Raw genomic sequence first — 18,807 nt, forward strand, 5'->3', positions numbered from 1 at the left:
CCAACATAAGTGTGATAACGTTAACATTTGCTTTAATCTGCCTTTTCGTTGGAGTATATCTTAATGTGAAACCGGTCTGTGGCGAGAAAAGGGTTGTGGACCGCTCTATTTGTGCTGAAAAATAGTAATGACGTCAGTGACTAATGGGCTTCGACTCAACTCACAAAGCAAAATAAAAAAAAATAAAAATCCATTGTCTATATTGTCTGTTTTAGAAGGCAGCGAGGCGTTCACTAGAGAGTCTGTGGTGTCGGGCAATGCCAGCTTCAGCAGCACCGTCCCCATCGCCCGCTTCTCCGAGGAGGAAACCAAGGTGTCCGTCATCAAAGCCCCCCACTACGAGGGCATCGGACCCGTGGACGAGTCGGGCATTCCCATTGCCATCCGCACAGTGAGCATTTGACAATCTTGATCTGTATCAATTAAAATGATTGACTCCCTCACATAGATATTCATTTGTCAACAAAGTCTAACACCCTAAAAGTGGTAACATTTCTGGAAAATATGCCTCTACAAGTCAAACAAAACAATAATCATCATTGCAATTCTCTTTGTTTATTGTTATGTTTGACGGTAAACTTAAACTGGGAGTGTGTTTTTTTTTGTTTTTTTTTTGAAGAATTGATCTGCCAAACTACTGCTTGTTCTGAAGTGAGCTGAGTTGATTTCATTGCCACCATACCGGGCTCATATCTTAAATCTTTTGCTCACAAATCACAGCAAAAAATCGTCCGGACGACGGCTTGCATGAGAAATTCTCAAGTCACTCTTAACCTCAAGGCACCACTGAACTGTCATAATGGGACATAACATTATTTGGACGGTAGGCAGGCAGTTGTCAGCTTCTGGTTGCGGATTAGCGCATATTAGCACTCTGTCCAGTTGAGGCTTCTTGAGGATCCTTGTTCATGGACAAGTTACAAAGATAACAAGCTGAGGGAAATGATGAAAAGAAACACAAGGAGTCCTGCATAAAAGCAGACGCGTCCTACAGTATTGTGAGCGGAGTCAGCGGACAAACATTTTTGCGGCCACTCTGTGTGGTAACCGTGGAGAGTGAAGTGGTAATTGGCCCCCAGTCTTGGCGCTTACATGCTCAGGCCAACACTCATTCTCTGTGGAGCCTCTTTTTGTTTTTTGTTTTTTTTTCACTGAGGCGAAGCCAAATGCAGTTTTTAGTGCTACTGAATAAAGGCAACATTAAGTGTGAGTGACTCTTTAGTAGCGTGTGCATAAAGACGTACATACCACACTTTATGGAAATTGTTAGCCTTGGTAATGCATACGGCAGAACAGCAGGTGGTCATTTGTGGTACTTACAAAGAACTTTACATGTGATTCTTGGCATAGATGTGCAGTACAATTACTCAATAATTTTTTTTAAAATCAATATTAATGTACAGTGGCTAAATGGAGCACAAAGGCCTAGAGCTGTGAGTGCTAAAGTAGAAAAGTCAGGACTTTAGATATTGCTCTGTTTTGCTATGCTATCACTTATCAAAAAAAAAAAAGAAAAAAAAAAGAACATTTTTAATACAGACCTGCACTGAAGTAATGTTTTACCTCTGCCCTGTAGTGAGATACTGTATTACATATAATTCATCAAATGCTAACATTTGTTATGTTAATGTTAATGCTCCAGCGAAGGGAAGGTGTACCACAGTAACAAAAATGTTTACCCGTATAAGCAGGTAAAAAGTACATGATATACAATGCTCTCTCCCCAGATCTCTGGTTCTTTTATTAACATTAAAAAATCATTTCACATACATTCATACAGTCTTCTAAGTACTTTCTCAAATTCACCACTGGCACTATTTGACAATTTTCAACATTTTAAAATACAGTATTAATTTCTCAATATAAATGAAAACACCTTTCAAATGTTTACTTCTGAATCAAGCAAACTTGTAAAGCATACTGCCTAAATAATATCTCATATGAATTTAAATCAGTGACATCTATACCGTTTAATTTACTCTTATGTAACGAATGACTCATGAAATATTTGTTTTACATGTTTCAAGTTCAACACAATATCTTGAAATACTCTTTCTTATACATAAGAATCGATAAAATGCTAATATCAGCTATGTGAACATTTATCCAGATAATTGTAGTCAGAAAGTGTCACATATGAAAATTGATATTTATTCAAATAGAAACTTACTATAGAACACCCTTACCAGGCAGATTGATGAAAATGTTTAATTTAGCCCTGTAGTCAAATACTATTATATATCTTGATAAAATGCTGACACACATGCTTAAGGTTGCTAGGCTAACAGATTTTTTTTTTTTCTCTCTCCGTCCACATAGACGGTGGATCGGCCCAAGGACTGGTACAAAACCATGTTCAAACAGATCCACAAGGTCCACAAAGCGGGTAGGTTAACTTGACTGTACCATGACCCTAAGAAGCTCCCATTCATTGTGTGATGAATTCTCTCATTAACGACACCTCCCCCACAAGGAACTCTCCTCCACCCTCGCACCCTGAGCCAGACCTCATTAGGCTGGTGGTGAAGACTTGCTAATAAGACACAATCCGCCCTGGGAAAAGCGCTCCAATTTAGAGGGTCTGACCGCAACTGTCCAGCATAGGGCTTGTTTGTACTTGACTGCTCAGGCTACAAATACCAATGCAAGTACTGCGTTGCGTAATTGCGCGTGTGAATGTGTTCATCCTGATGAATAATGACATGCAAAATGCCTCGGTGGCGTGCCGTTGACCTCAAAAGAGCAACAAGTCAGAGGCTCATTTTTATACGTTTTATCTGGAGAAGTGGAGACCGTGGGAGAAGTTGAAAGCTCCACAGCTGGCTGATCAAGGCATGAAAAGTGTGTGTGGTTAGGGGGGGAGGCGTGGATGTTGGATGGCATACAGTACTAAATATAGCGGAGGCCAATGGGGGAATGTCATGGACAATGCAAAGCAGAGCACTGGACAAATAGTGATTTTTTTTTTCTTTTTTTCTTTTTTTTTTTTGTTTTGCGAGGTCTTTTTTTCTTGCAGTGGAAAAAGGCTATGTGGGACATCTGCCAAATTTTGAGATTATAAAACTCATTCGGCAGCTTTATTTGCTGCTTTTTAGAAAAGTACAGCATCAATAATTTGTCATCTTTTTAGGAAATACAGTAAACGGATTTCCCCATACAAACGGCAATCAAAAAAAACATTTCACTACACTTTTTTTTTTTTTGTTTGAAGGGAAATTTATTTTTCACAATTTATTTTTTTTTTTTTTAATTTAGTTTGTCATTAACGATCATCCATGGTCCTGTGTTTCTATTTAGACATGGTCTAATATCCACTACTTTTCAGATGACGACTATTCGGACACCTACAGCGCAACATATGCTATCGTTAACAATGGTGAGCTGTGCTTTATGATCAATTACTCACCACAAAATAAGCCATTTAGTTCAATATAATGTTCTGCATCTGAAACAGACGACTACAGCGTGCCACCCAGCGCCACCTTGGCCCACCCGGCCCCGCGCACGCACACGTACAGGCCGCTCGCCAAGAGCCTGTCGGACAACGGCGTGCAGCGCCTCGCCGCCCGGGATCCCTCGCCTTCGCCGTCACCTGTGCCTCCCCCGCCGCCGCCGCCCGCCCCCTCCCTGCTGCAGTTGAGGGCCCGAGACAGCGACCGTGACAGAGACACGCCGGACATGTGAGAGAATATTCCCGTCTCGCATGAATTTGGAGTTTTTGGGGCCTAAATGGTTCTTCTCTACAGGAATGAATGGGGTCCTCCCGACAGGAAGGTGGACACGCGAAAGTACCGTGCCGAGCCAAGGAGTATTTTTGAGTATGAGCCAGGGAAGTCCTCCATTTTAGAGCATGAAAGACCTGTAAGTAAATATGTTTTGGATAACAAATATAAACAACTCCGTATAATTATTTTCAGATATTTTTTTTATTGTTATTGAAATATTGGGCATTGTGGGACCAATCAGTTCACAGCAGACTGCTACTGTTTCTCGTTTAAAGCAAAAAGTTGGATCAATTAGTTAACAATTAAACGTAGTTTTTGGCAGCAAAGGAGTTAGGCTTGAAATACTTGCTCCCTCTGTTGGTTGATGCTGCTTCATAACAGCAAACGCGAGTCTCCCAGATGGACAGAAATAAACACTCGGCCCGCTTGCGAGCATCATGTGTACTACTCTTAATGAATGGCCATGCTGAGCCTCTTAATTATAACGCTGAGTAAACAACTTTTTTTTTTTTTTCAATAACACTCCTCATTGTGTTGCTTTTGTGCGTGCTGATTGCACAGTGCTGTCAGCAGCCGCCACCATGCCTCTCTGCTTTTCAGGCTGACTCATCGTTCCCCCAAAACCGCAGTTAAAGCTTAGATGGATGGTGTGAAAAACATGGCCTGGCTTCTGGGCAGGGATAAGATTAGAACAATAAATACATCGAACAATAGAAGGTCTCAAAGGGTCAAACTTAATTGACGAAATGCTGCAGTATGATGAGATTTTAAAAATTCATTTTAGGGTGCTGTTAACCATTTTCAGGGGTCGGTCAAAGCACCTGATTTTCCTCGGTCCGTGGAATTTTTGATCCAATTTGGAGTCGATTGAACACAAAGGTTTTGTGTTTAAAGATCTGATTTTTGTTTTTTGTTTTTTTTTTGGTAAAATTCCAAGTCTTTTAATTTCCAAACCACTCAAGTTCTGAGGTCCATGGAATTTCAACTTTAATTCACATTTTGACCAGCAAATTGTTTGGGATCCTAGGTCCTCTGAATCTAACTCAAATTGCAAGTCTTTTGACCACCAAAAACCACTCACTCGCATTCTAGGGTTTAAGAAATTTCATTTTAAAGTGTTTTGCCCACAAACGAGTTCCAAAATATTTGAACATCAAATTTGGTTGAATTATGACACGTTTGACCACCAACCCGCTCACGTTCGTAAGTCCGTGGAATTTTAGGTTGAATCGTCTTTTGATCACTAAACAATCCCGTGGAAACATATTTTTTTTTTTTTTTATTCTTGTCCGCTTTAAGTTTTCAGTGCTTTGACCACTGTACTTTTCAAGTTCTAATATCCTTGTTTTTTTTGTGTGTGTAATTCCGAGTCCTTTCACATTTTGAGTTCTGAAGTTTCTAGAATTTTACGTAGGCTGAATTTTCAAGTCTTTTGACCACCAAGAAACTGTTCACGTTCAGTGGTCCGCAGAATTTTAAGTCAAATTCAGTGTCTTTTGATATCAAATCATTTCAGTTCGTTGGTCCATAGAATTTTATTTAGGTCAAATCCCAAGTCGTTTGACCATCAAACTGTTTGAGTTCCAAGTTCCACTTCCAGTTACAGTACTTAATAAACACGTTTTTGTAAAAAAATATATATATATATTGCTTTTGCGCTCCAAATCTTGACCCATGGTCCGCATCCACCTCCCTCACGTGTTCCTCCCTAACCACACACTCCATGTTTATTTGACTGCTCTCCATACTTCCTTCTTTTTTTTCTTGTCTCTCTTCCCACTGTCACATTTTTTTTTCCAGACCTATGATGACATAGATTTAGAGAACGAGCCTTGGTATAAGTTCTTTTCCGAGCTGGAGTTTGGCCGCCCGGTAAGTTAGATGTAGGCCTAGCTACTCGTGAGCGCCTTCTAGACCTCTGCACTCACTTTTTCTCCACACCACCCTCGTGGTTTTGTTACTATGTATATATAGTATGTGTGTCTGTGCACTAGTAAACCGGGTGGGGCTAGCTGTGTGAGCATGATGTAGTAGTTTGCTGGGTGCTGTGTGACTCCTCCAACCCCACCAACTTTCTAGCAGACCGTCTTTTGGATTTAAGTTGCTTTTTTTTTTTTTTTTTTTTTTTTTTTTTAAGTTTGTTGGCTAGCAGCTATTGACATAAATAGACTCATTTATAATTAGTGGATCAATATGTGTAATTATTACCACCCACCACAAAAGCAGTTATGCTATGATCCAAATTACAGGACTGTTCGGTAGAAAAAAATATACAGTGTAACCGCAAAGGCTGAGCAGTTGTACCAGAGTCAGGAGCCCCTTTGGCAGTACCTCAAAGCTGGCTTTCCTCCAGCTGCCAATCTGTGTGAGAGATACCGACACAGAATGGAGGGACGAGGATGCTAATCTGTCAACTTTTCTAGCTTCTGAGTTATTAACAGGCAAGACAGCAGCTCTTTGAAAAGGAATAGCGGAAAGCCAGCACAGGTCTGTCACAAATAATGGGAAATTGGAATTTGAAAGAGTTCTGTTCAAGCTTAATGACTGTCATGCCCTCTGCTGGAGGAAAGCTGTAATACCATTCAGATGCAATCATGGAATAATACACTGCAGTGTGTTTTTGACTCGAGCTGTTTCCATTTGCTAATGTTTACATCGCTCACACTGCATGAACACGTGTGCGTGTGTGTTTTATATGCACTCATTGGTCACTTCATTAGTTACATCCAACAAGAGCTCCCTTTAGGTAATAATTGCGATTGCCAAAATAAGGAACCTGAAAGGTCACTTTAAATGTAACCCATGTACAATCCTCATAAGGCAGGTGAAACGTGATTCCTTCCAGCCAATCAGAGAAGAATGAAAAGTTGTTACTTCAATGCAATAAAAAGTAATATATATTGAACGTAAAGTGCATTACATATGGCATATTTTAAATACAAAAAAACTAAATGTTTTTAATCAAAATGGCAATATATGTTTAGAGTATTTACATGTATAATTTAATGAAAAAGAGTTAAAATGACATTAGATCACTGTCATTTACCTTGGCTATAGTATAATATACATTGCTAGTAAATCCCAAAACAAAAAATGTTCACCAAAGCATTCAACATTAAAAAAATAATACATAAACAAATTACAATTATTAATTTAAATTGTAAATAATTGTAGGGAAAAAAATAATCGTATGATGCAAATATTGATTGATGAATGGACACAAGTGTTTATTGTGATTGTACTACAGAACTGAGAACAGCTTCTAACAATTTAGTTACTGTAATTAACGACATGAGATGACCTGACACTTAATCTTAAGTACAAAATATTATCTTTTGTAAAATCATTTAAGTACAAAATATTATCTTTTATAAAATAATTTAAGTACAAAATATTATCTTTTGTAAAAGCATACGATTTCATACATCTCTGATAGTGTACAGCATTTCATTTGGTCGCTTGTGCGTAACCAAGGATGTGACCATTAGGTGTGTATCCGCGTTTGTGATTTAGAGACTAATTCATGCATAAATATCAGACTTCTCTAATAGGTGTCCACTCTTCTCCACGTTTTTTTCCCTTCTTTTCCTCCGCTCCCCATGATGCCACTGCTGCTTCTCCTCCTTCACCTCATCTTCACCTTCCTCCTCTTCCTCCTCCTCCTGCCTCCCACGCTCATCCCTGCCACTCAAGCCTCCTAAAAAACGGCTGGATTATAATCCAGACGTCTCAGCTCGCCAGCGCATCGAGGTAAATGATGTTTGTGACTAATGTGGTGTTGCAACAATGTATTGTGAACGGGGCTTCCGAAAACCAATGCCACTTGCAAACGGAAAACTACAGAAGTGAATTTGAACAGCAGCAACATTGGTCAGCAGTGTTCTATTTAACAGAACGGGCAAATTGATTACTTCTACTTGGGGCGGGGCGATGATGCGTGCATGAATAAGTAGATGCTCTGGATACAGAGGTGATTGTGAGAATAGTCAAAAGTATATGTAGCAAATTATGTGTGTTATGTTCCTGCTGCATATATAATATTTTAGGAAAAAAAATGGGGAAACACCATAGCCTTTCTTTAGTTTGTTGCAATGTTGATTACTTCCTTATTTAGGTCCGCTGCGGTTGATCCAGTCCATGTTTATGAGGCAGCATTTGCCCCCCCCCCTCCCTTCCCCCTATCACCCTTATCTTAGCTCCTTTGCTAATTCACTTTCATTCGACAGAGCGCAAGCAGTGCTTTTGTGTTTGCTAAGGTGCACCACGTGGAACCATCATCTCCGTTGCGTCGACGGGGGAGGGGGGGGGGAGGCTTTTGAGTGTGACACATCCAGAGGCGCGTGCAGGCTACAGCACAATCAGACGGGAGTCACTTCACCTTTTGTCCCCCCCGCCTCTTCAGCCGGCTCATTCTTCTTTTTTCTATCTTCTTCTTCTCTCTTCCAGGCGAGCCTGCTGGTCGCTCCTGCCGACAAGCCCCCCGAAAGACCCGCGAGGTAACCCCCTTGTTTCTTTTTATTTTTGTCCCCCCGCCCCCCTCTATCATGCCCCTCCCCCATCTTGTCAACATCACTGCTCCACGCTCTGATTTGAGCGCCGCGCTCTTGTCTTTGCTATTGCTCCCCTTTTTGCTGACATTTAGGCATAAATATCAGCCTTTATTTACTCATATAGCGCAAGACAATGAGCTTTATATCTTCATTGCTATCTAAATCACAATAAACCTTTTGAGTCTGCCCTTCACCTCTTATGCTTAACCCCTCCTCCTCGTTCCATATTTCCCTTGTCCTTCTCCCTTTCCCTTCGCCCTGATTATTATTAACTGACATCCTCCCCAGTGAGCAAAAATAGGATGTGATGAATAGGTTGAGTCGTGCTCAATAGAAAGCTCGCTTGTGGCTTTTCAAACGAGCACAAAAAGCCAATGCCAAGAAGTCAATACTGTAGTGCGAAAACAGTTCTGTATGTACAAACTGTTTCATAAAAATTCTGCCCACTGAGCCAATTACACATTTGCATAGGCTCAAAGACAGAGGAATTCCACTGGCAGTTTTTCTCTCATTAACTCATTCATTCCCAGCCATTTTCACTGAACCCCCTTCACTCCCCATTTTACTGGATTTTGACTGATTTTGCAAAGCCCACAGATTATTGTGTTGTCTTGCTATGAAAATAATGGAACCTACCCTAAGAAAGATTAGAGTCTCTTCTTTGATTAGGAAAAAAGTATACTTGTATCTTTTTCCGTTTTGCAGCAATTAACATCAGAATATACCTAAGTTTCATCACTATTTACTTTTCTGCTGAACACACTGTCAAAAAGATCTTGTTGCAATATGGCCCTGACTAATCTCTTATACTCTCCTGCCACCAGCTGGCCTTTTTTGTAATAACTATCATTGCTGTAAGCCACCTCTTCAGGTCAGAAGCTCTATCAAAGTCTTCTGTATTGTCTTGCATTAAAATATAAAATAAAATAAAAAATATATATGTGTAGACGTTTTTTGGGAGTGAAGGACAACGTATTGAAAAATGTTTTTGGATGTGAATTAGTTAAGGAATTAATTATCTCACAGACCCAAGCCTGAAATTAAACTGGAAGTTGGACATTTTTGGTTTGAAGCAAGTGTTTTGGGTGAATTTAGAGAAACAAACTTTAACAAACTCCTTTTCTAGAATTTAGAGAATGAGCTCCAATGAGAAGAGCATATTTTCTACTGTGTCTTAGACAGATGGTTGCCAATACTTTGCAAAGGTGAGCCATGAAAATGAGGGCCGTGAGGGTCCATTCATTGCCTTTTGTAGCTTAAGATCTGCTTCCATGTTCCCATTAAGCATGTGGAGTGTGTACTAATACCTGTACATACAGATTGCATTCATAGACATAGTTGTCATTACTGACCGCCGTGTTTCAGCGCTGCCAGCGACTACAGAAAGAGAAGGAAGTCAGAGCCTGCCAACTCCCAGACGAACACTGTGTCATACCCTAGCCGAGCAGCGACATCACCCAAAGCGCCCGACGCCAGCAGGTCCGCCGGAGGTGCCCTGAAGAAGCCCGTCGTTCGCTCTTCACCATCCTCACCCTCACGCACCAAAGGTATTCACGTGGAATGATTCCCAGTTTTTCTCTTGTGTGTTTTGACTGTGGAAGCTTTCCCTCCTTGCTCCCTTCCTTTCTTGAAGCTATGACTGCTTAACATGCTTTCCTGCTTCTTCTTCTTCTTCTCTCCCACCACGCTGCTCTCTTGTGGGACGTCTTAAAAAAAAAAAAAAAAAAAGGTGGGGCCGCATGCGTCATGTATTCAAACACTTTGACATCTTCGGGTCCTTGCGGGCACTCGTCCCTGCCCTCCGTTCCCCTCCGTTGCCCAGACGAGGCACCGGTCTCCTCCTCCAAGGAGGCTCCAGCGCCGCCGCCGCCCAGCAGCAAGCTCAGGTCCCGTAGTTGTGACGACTTGCTGGGCGACAGCCCACGCCGTCGCCGCGCCTGTCGCTCGGAAAGCGCCGGCTCGTTGCTGTGCGACCGTTCGGACTCCAACGGGTCCGTGGGCTCGGTGCCCCGCCTCCGCCGTCGGCTGCCGCATGACTCCCCGGGCTTCCTCAAACTCTACCGCAAGATGCACCACATCGACAGGGCCCACCTGATCCCGTCCGAGGTCATCCGTTCGGTCCGCGCCCGCATCCTGGAGCTGGAGCAGCAGCCCCATCTACACATGCACCGCCTCTCCCCTTGGGGGCCCTCTGGCGGCTTGGAAGTGCCGCGCGACACCGTGCACAACCGCATCTCCGCCTTTGAGAGTCTCATCGAGAAGTCCAAATCCATGCCCAACTTGGGAGACAGCGAGGCGGCGTCGGGCGCCACCACGCCGGGCGGCTCCTCGTCCCGAGCGAGCAGTGGCGGCGGCACCCCGAGTTTCCCAAAACGCCGTTTCTCCATCGAGTCTCTACTGGAGGAGGACGGCAGCGGCAATAGACGGCCGCCTCCCGCCACGGACCACTCGCGTAAACCTCGTAGCCCGCCCGAGGGTCGGCCTCGCGTGGGGCCTGAGCCCAACCGCGGTGCCTCCTACCTGGCTCCTCCCGTCCCGCGGGTGCCGCAAGCTGACTATTCTGACAGCGAGCAGGATGCCATCGCCTCAGACCTCAGCGACTTCATCCAAGTGGAGGGCTCGTCGTTTTGCAGCGAGAGCGACTTTGACCACTGCTCGCTGACCTCCTCGGAAAGTTTGTACGGCTCTGCCACATTGCATCACCACCTCCGCCATCACCACCACCATCCTGGCCACCAGAGCGTTGGTCAGAGCCAGGGCTACCAACACAGACACCTCATTAGCTCTTGCAAGGGTCGCTGCCCAGCCTCTTACACCCGCTTCACCACCATGCTCCGCCACGAGCGGCAGCGGGCCCGCCAGGACCCCCAGAGACCTCCGCCGCCGAGTCGCAGCAGCCGTTCCCGGGTCCAAGGCTCGGAGACCCAACAGTCCATGTCAAAGCTGGCCTACCTGGTCAGCCCAGTGCCTTTCCACAAGAAAAAGGGCAGCGGCGGCGGCAGTGGTCGCGGAAGCAGACCAAAATCCAAGCAGGCCATCTACGAAGCGCTGGACGCTGCCCTGAGGGACATCTACGAGCACATCCAAGCCGAGCGGGGCCACAGGGCCGCCAGGACCCCCGACGACAGCATCTTGAGGAGAATACTCTCCGAGCTGCTGCCCAGCGTGCCTGAAAGAAGCTCTTCGTTGCCAGCCAGGAGGAGGTGTTGGCATGAGGCCGGCCCGAACGGGTACGCCTCATACGGCGGCGAGCCGCTCACGCCGCAGTTGCAGTCTCCTCGGCTCCAGTCGCCAGTCAGTGCCTGTTACGGACGCCATTTGGACGCCACCAACTGTCATGATTACGGGGAGGAACATGGCAATGGGAATGGTGTTTTTTATTCAGGTGGAGATGACGCACTTATATCATTTGTCCTGTTCACCACCTTGGTCACATTGTGTTTTTGCGACATACATACATGAAGTGTTTTCACTTTAAATTCTCAAGAAAAAGCCTATGACAGCATCTGATCCCAACAACAGAGGGCTTTTCTATACATGGGAATTTACAGTATACAGTGAGCCCCTGCCTAGTTGCAGTTTCACAAATTCACAGAAAGTATTTTGATGTGATACATCTCGAGTGAAAGACATTTTTGTATGTTGGGAGAAGCTAAGTTTAGTCTTTTTTTTTTTTTTTTAGGGTGTTTGGAAAGCTTTCCTCACATGATTAAACGATTGCTATTCATGGCAGTGCTCAGTCAGGGTTTACTGTATTCATCCGATTGTCCTATTCAAGCCAGTCTGTTTGTAATGTGTGTCTTTTTGTCATCAATTTCCCCCTCCCACCTTTTGCCCACCACCATGTTTCATTTTTTGTACATTTTTTGGCTCAAAAGTGTGTCTGTCATATTTTGAAACCCCAATCACCCATTGTAATGTCAAGGTTTCACGCCTTTATGTACCTGTTGGAATGACATCATCAGCCGTATTGTGAGCATGCCCATTGTTGTCCCGATTGTCATTGCGATGCTATCTGTGCTAACTTTGCGTACTGTTTTGTCTCTTGCAAATCACAGACCAGGATGTGCCCAGGAGTTATTCCACCATGGACGGTCGCCACACACCCCAGAGTCGAAGAGCCACTCCTGACAGAGAGGTAGGTCCTGTTATTTGAGCCCCAAAATGGCTACCAGTTTCTTTAGCTTTAGCATTATTGGATGTATTGTTTTGGTGATTCTGGTAATATTTGCTGCTTATCTTCTGTCTCCCACTTTTATCCCCTCTAGGTATCCCATAAACAGATGACACAACTTATTCTGTTCTCTCTCCTCCATCAGAAGCAGCCTGCCCGAGCTATTTACGACTTTAAGGCGCAGACGGCTAAGTGAGTACAGATTGAAGCATGAACGCCTTAAACCGACACGTCAGAAAATGGCCGTTCGCGCCATTAAACTTTACTTGTCGTTTTTTTTACGCTAGCATTTTCACACCCCACCATCACAGCTGAATGGCTTTGAATGTGCCTTTGCTATTCATCCACGGCATGGCCTCCAATGAGTAAATCCCCGTCATACTACGTCACACTTGAAATAACCCGACTACATTGCAGGGAGCTGACGTTCAAAAAAGGCGATGCGGTGAACATCATCAGGCAGATCGACAGCAACTGGTATGAAGGCGAGCACCGAGGCCGGGTGGGGATATTCCCCATAGCTTACGTGGAGGTGGGTGTACAACTAACGTAGGGCTGGCAAAAAATAAAAAATAAATCACAGACTAAATGTGTTGTGGTATACAGTGTTCACACTCTTAATTCTGCTTCTTTAGAAGATGCCATCTACGGAGAAGCCGCAGCCCAGCCGACCGCCTCCGCCCGCCCACGTCAGGGAGATCGGTGAGGCCGTGGCTCGCTACAACTTCAACGCCGACACAAATGTGGAGCTGTCTCTCAGAAAGGTAGATTGCGTACACCCTGGACCGTACGCCAGTCAGTCATCGATACAGCTAACAAGAAGCATCAATACTCTATTTTCAACACTGCTTGTTCTCATTAGGGTCACGAGTGATTGGAATTTATCCCAGCTGACGTTTGTCAAAACAACTGCACACTTTGGACTGCTTGCCATTTCAATCACACATAAAGTTACTCCAGTATATATATATGTGTGCGTGTGTCTGGTACAGGGCGAAAGGGTGATCGTGCTCCGGCAGGTGGACCAGAACTGGTACGAGGGCAAGATCCCAGACACGACCAAACAGGGCATCTTTCCCGTGGCCTATGTGGACCTGTTCAAGCGATCGCCTTCTAAAACCTCTGCCCACCACCTCCACCACGTGGACCCCCACGGATACCACGGCAACAGGACACCCAGCTCCACGCCCATCAAGGTAAGGGAATGTCACCACAACATCAGGATAAGATGAGACGCGGAGTTTCATTTTCATGTAGGAAAAAGAGGTGGAGGTGAGTTGTAATCATGTTCCACTGTATTCTGTGCTATATTTCAGTAGGGACATTTTATCGCTGACATTGCAGTATTATAATATTACCCATGCACAGTATAGTATCATATTTTTTTGACTATAAATCATACATTTAAAAAAAAAAAATGGCATACTCTTGAGTGACTTATTGTTGGGGTTTTTTTGTTTTTTGTTTTGTTTTTTGTCTTCATGATGCATGTTTTTGATTGTTTGTTTTTGGTGCGACTTAAATTCCTGAGTGACTTATAGGCCGAAAAAATTCATATACAGTACATATACCTTCTACAAATTAGTGTCAAAAATTTAGAAAATGCTAATCAGTAAACTTGTATATGTACACTTTAAGATTTGTATGATAATGTATTTAACTGAAACTTCAACACTGTATTTAACAAACAGGTTGCAATCTGTTTCATGTTTGAACGGCATTAAAATAAAATATTATGGTTTAATGATCCATTAATATAACATTCTTCCATGCTTAAAGTGTGAACCCTAACCCTAAGTAAGACTTTTTGTTGAATATTTCCATCACAAATTGATGTTTAAATACCGATTCAGAATTGCGAGCTGCAGTATCGTGATATATTGCCGAATCGATTTTTCTTAACACCCCTAGTATAAATAAATCATATCTTCACACACACACACACATTGTGTACCTTTCTGTTTCCTTTTTTCCTCTCTTCCGCTTCCCCCTCACGAAGCCTTTCGCCCATCTACCACCTCCATCCCCCACCCGCGACCACGCATCCTCCCTGCTGACGAGGCCCGACCTACGGGAGGTCACCCACGAGTGGCTCTCCATCACCGTGGACGCCCCACCACCTCGCTCCCTCTCGGCCACGCCCGCACCCCCCACGCCGCCCCCTCTCCCCGGTCACCTCGCGCCGTCTCTCGACGAGCCTCCGCCCACCTCGCCCGAGTACCCCTCCGGCGTTTTAGGTCCGCTCGCTCGTTCTCGGGGGGGACGACGCGCGGGTGACCAATCGCACGGTGACCTCCGCAAGGTGTCGGAGCCCTTGACGTCGCCTAGCCGCTTTGACGTCCAGCTCTGTGTCGCAGACCCTTACGACGAGCTGCTGTCTGTAATTCTGGATGACCAGGATCAGTCGCCGGTGTGTTCCTCCTCCACTAAAGCCCAGTTTCACAAAACTCAGCCAGAAGCGAAACCCCGAGCATTTGAATCAGCAGAATACGAGCGTGTGACAGCCCATGTCCTGAATGAAGCCCCAGTTGAGTCTCAGAGGCCTCCGTCAACTAGAGGGAAGGCGTTTATTGAGTTATTCATTCAGGAAGAAGATGATGAGGCTAGAGAGGATGAGGAGTTTTTTACAGGGAGACTCAGTACACAGGTAGAGCATTTGTGACCTTTCTTTTAAACGCCCCCGTTTCCACCAAGCAGTACAGTTTTAAGGTACATGTTTTAAATACCAACTTATTGGGTACCAACATCAGTGTTAGAGTACTAGAACCCGAGTCCGCCAAAGCCGTGATTTTGTCGTATGGCCGAGCTGGATATTGCGATGTGCAACAATAACAATAGTGTTTATACAATATGCTTGAAGGAAAAACAGCTAGTATAGATGCAAAAACAAGTCGTGAGGTTTAGGTTTTGCTATTTGTAGTGTTTGACTTACTCTATTTTGACAAATCATTAAGAATAAAACATAAACGAGACACAGTGTATGATGAGCAACATGAATTGCCTTCGTATTATCTTTTTTTTTTTTTTTTTTACCATCAACACATGCGTGACAAATTCAGATGCACTATAAACCTGAGCCAAATTTCAAAAACAACACTAGAAATGCAAGATATGTGAGGTGATATGCAACATTTCATTTTATTGTCATTTCCACTATGTTGTTTTTATATACAAAATAAACGCATATTAAGCACATTCATACACAACTGACACCCGGCTATTTAACACATAAACGGGTTCACGATTAGATAGTTAACAGGCAGCCGCAAGCCTGATCATTTTCACCACATCACTTTGTTTTGCATATTTATTTATTTTTTTGCAGCCAAGGCTTGACAGATGAGTTTCATACCATACTGAACTGTACTGCCAGGTGGAAACATGGTTTAGTTAAAAAAAAATAAAATAAAAAAAAAATAAAAACTCCAGGACGTTGGATAAGACATGGAGGAAAATATTTGTCACGTTTTCTTTTGCAGTAACGTGATGAAGTTTTTTGTTTTGACACATTTTATGACAAAAACCTGCAAATAATGGTTTCACATTAGACTTTCAGTTTGTCTCCTTATTCATACATGCTAAATAACAAGGTGTTAGCCTGAACATTACTTGGCGGTAAAATTAGATAGATTTCTTGACTTTTACTTTTTTTTTTTTTTTTAATTAACTTGTCATTTTAAGTTGTTTCTCAGAAATGTGTTGAGCACTCAAAATAGTATTGAAATTAATAACTTATTATTATTATTATTATTATTATTATTATTATTATTATTATTATTATTACTATTATTATTATTACTATTATTATTATTATATAAAATGGTTTTATTCCTCATTTCCTCAAATATAGTACAAAGCATTATTTGAAGTCCCTATCACAACATCACGTATTTTCTAAAATACACAAATATAACAATAAAAAAGATACAATACATATCTAAACAATGTTATTAAAAAGAATTAAATGTGATTTTTTTTTTCTTTTCTAATGATCTGTATTGATCATCTGACAGTATGAACATCCAAAATATATAAACAGGAAGAATTGAAATCAAAATATTTTATGATTAATAGGAATAATTATGATGAATAAATAATAATGATTTTTTTTTTTTCTAAATATTTCAATATTTTCCTCCATGTCTCCTCAGCCATTATGATTTCAATTCAATTGAAGTTGTGTATTCAGTGTTTTGTGTCATTGCCCCTCCACTAGGCTGACGTCTGTCCCCCCACTCGCTCACCTTCTCCTCCTACCGGCCCCCCGTCACCCTCCTCGCCACGATCCTTGAACTCTCCCCCGTCTCCCCTGGCCTCCCCCCGTCCCCCGCCCCTGCCCATCTTCTCCACCTCACCTCCCGTCTCGCCCTCTCCCTCCGTGTCCCCCCTCCACTCGCCAGAGCCACTGACTCCCCCCCACTCTGCCACGTTTCCCTCGTCCACCTCCCCCCCGCTCCTCACCTCACGCCGCTCTCCCCCCGCGGTGTCCCACCCGGGCCGTAGGTCTCCCAAGTTGAAGGTAAACTGGAGTCAGGCCGGTGCTGAGGATGAATTCTAACAGTTGTTGCCGTTTGTGTGGGAATGATGATTGGATTAATCAGTTCATAGGAAGCACAACCCCATAAAGTGGCCATTTAAAAGTGTTTACATAACTGCAGAGTAATCTTGCGTTTGTGCACATATATTATTTTGTGATATTAATGTAGCTTGTTTTATTTTGAAAGCATAGTTCCCCAGGAAGAATAGTAACCACTACGGTGGAAGCTAACGGAGATTCCCCAACAACAATAACTGTATATATTGCATCGTGTTAGTATACAGTATACAGTATGAGTTTATAATACAGCATATTAAATTATAATACTAATAATAATGTTAGTATATATAATTAGTTTATAGTATATTGCTGTTCACTATGGAGGTCTTTATGCATTTTTGATCATATAAAAAAAAAATGTTTTATTTTTAGTTCATCATTTTGCCAACAAATAAATAACAGTAGAGTTTACTAGGGGAACAGCCCTGCATTTCTCTAATATTAAATAATATAGTTAATATTTTTAATCGATTTTCTACAAATAATTAAAATATAGTATTAGCGTAGTGACAATAGTGTTTCTTGTTGGAGGCCTTTATTTATATAAATGCAATTTTGTGATAATATTAAAGGGATACTTTCTAGTTTCTAGTAATATTAAATAATATTTCACAATGTTAAATGTTCTTTTTAACTTTGAATTGTAAACATCAGCTATACAGATACACATGCCACATCGCCTCTATAGGCAGCATGTATTATGGTAATGAAGTCCACTGAGAAGTGTGGCAGTATCATGTCATAATATTTACAGTGTAAATTCATAGAGTGTGATGTGCACACTAACAAACTTTGTCCACTAACAGAAATGACAGTGCTGTTCAAGATGGTGGGTTTACCTTGATGGGGGTTGTTGCATCGTGATGCTTTCGCTGATTGTCGGTCTTTGGCATGTTGCCGTTTGACTTTGGTGTGCTCGACATGACCGCAAGTGACTTGCTGTTGGTTGCTATGGGAGCCAAAACGTACATTTTGCCTTTTGTGTATGCCCGCGGAGCAGGATCCAGTCGTGGGTGGAAAGCCGCCTCGTAGCCCCATCTTGTCTCGGAGGCCCACTAGAGGTCGAAGGGTAGGGGGACACGTCTTTGTCTCTTGGTGAACTCTGCTTGCTGGAACTGTCGCGCAGGGTTGACGTTTAAGGAAGTCATCTCAAGTCACTTAGCTAACATGCACGTTCAAATTTGTGTACAGAACATATGAATTATTTCCCTCAAGTAGATGGTGGTTGTTGTGCAATTGGCCTTATGATACCTGACGTTTTTTCATATTGGCTCATAAGTAGGCCTGCATTCTAATTCATGTAGTATTTATACTATTCCACATAAAATGATAGATATTTGTACTGAATGAATAGATCACTTTAAAAACAACTATAGTTCCATAAAAAAAATTATAATGTCCATCTTTTCTTTTTTTTTTTGTAGATTTTTCAGAATTATTTGCAGTGTTCTATAAATAATTTGTAAATATGTAAAACATTTTTGCTGATTTGATTACCGGTAATACATCTTAATGAATTTTTACTCCACTATCTTAAAACTAATAATAAACTAATATTGAAGTTAATTACATTAAAAATATATAAATATATATAATATATATTTGTATTAATTATTATAAAAATATATTTTCCATCCCAATTTTCTTGGGATATATATATATATATATATATATATATATATATATATATATATATATATATATATATATATATATAAAACATATCAGCTTTGCAGATGCCACGCTACTGTGATGTCATAT

General features: G+C 42.3%; 2 protein-coding genes across 4 annotated transcripts in view; both read left to right on the forward strand.

The window, feature by feature from the left end:
* The window catches only part of sorbs2a (sorbin and SH3 domain containing 2a), a 42,153-nt gene that overhangs the window by 21,490 nt on the left and 1,856 nt on the right, over positions 1-18,807 (forward strand). For all 3 annotated transcript variants that reach the window (XM_077525706.1, XM_077525708.1, XM_077525707.1), the window contains 15 exons: positions 216-391; positions 2,320-2,386; positions 3,326-3,376; positions 3,455-3,680; positions 3,747-3,861; positions 5,526-5,597; positions 7,419-7,475; positions 8,172-8,221; positions 9,641-9,822; positions 10,005-11,660; positions 12,334-12,413; positions 12,544-12,641; positions 12,867-12,981; positions 13,085-13,213; positions 13,442-13,645. In XM_077525706.1, coding sequence (XP_077381832.1) covers positions 216-391; positions 2,320-2,386; positions 3,326-3,376; positions 3,455-3,680; positions 3,747-3,861; positions 5,526-5,597; positions 7,419-7,475; positions 8,172-8,221; positions 9,641-9,822; positions 10,005-11,660; positions 12,334-12,413; positions 12,544-12,641; positions 12,867-12,981; positions 13,085-13,213; positions 13,442-13,645 — 3,278 coding nt within the window. The remainder of the gene's footprint in view (positions 1-215; positions 392-2,319; positions 2,387-3,325; positions 3,377-3,454; positions 3,681-3,746; positions 3,862-5,525; positions 5,598-7,418; positions 7,476-8,171; positions 8,222-9,640; positions 9,823-10,004; positions 11,661-12,333; positions 12,414-12,543; positions 12,642-12,866; positions 12,982-13,084; positions 13,214-13,441; positions 13,646-18,807) is intronic.
* LOC144021252 (uncharacterized) lies at positions 14,329-16,095 on the forward strand (the record flags this gene model as incomplete). The annotated part of the gene is made up of 1 exon (XM_077525378.1): positions 14,329-16,095. A coding segment is annotated over one exon (783 nt), but the record flags the coding sequence as incomplete, so codon positions are not given.

The sequence above is a fragment of the Festucalex cinctus genome, chromosome 6, assembly GCF_051991245.1.
Source record: "Festucalex cinctus isolate MCC-2025b chromosome 6, RoL_Fcin_1.0, whole genome shotgun sequence".
NCBI lineage: Eukaryota > Metazoa > Chordata > Actinopteri > Syngnathiformes > Syngnathidae > Festucalex > Festucalex cinctus.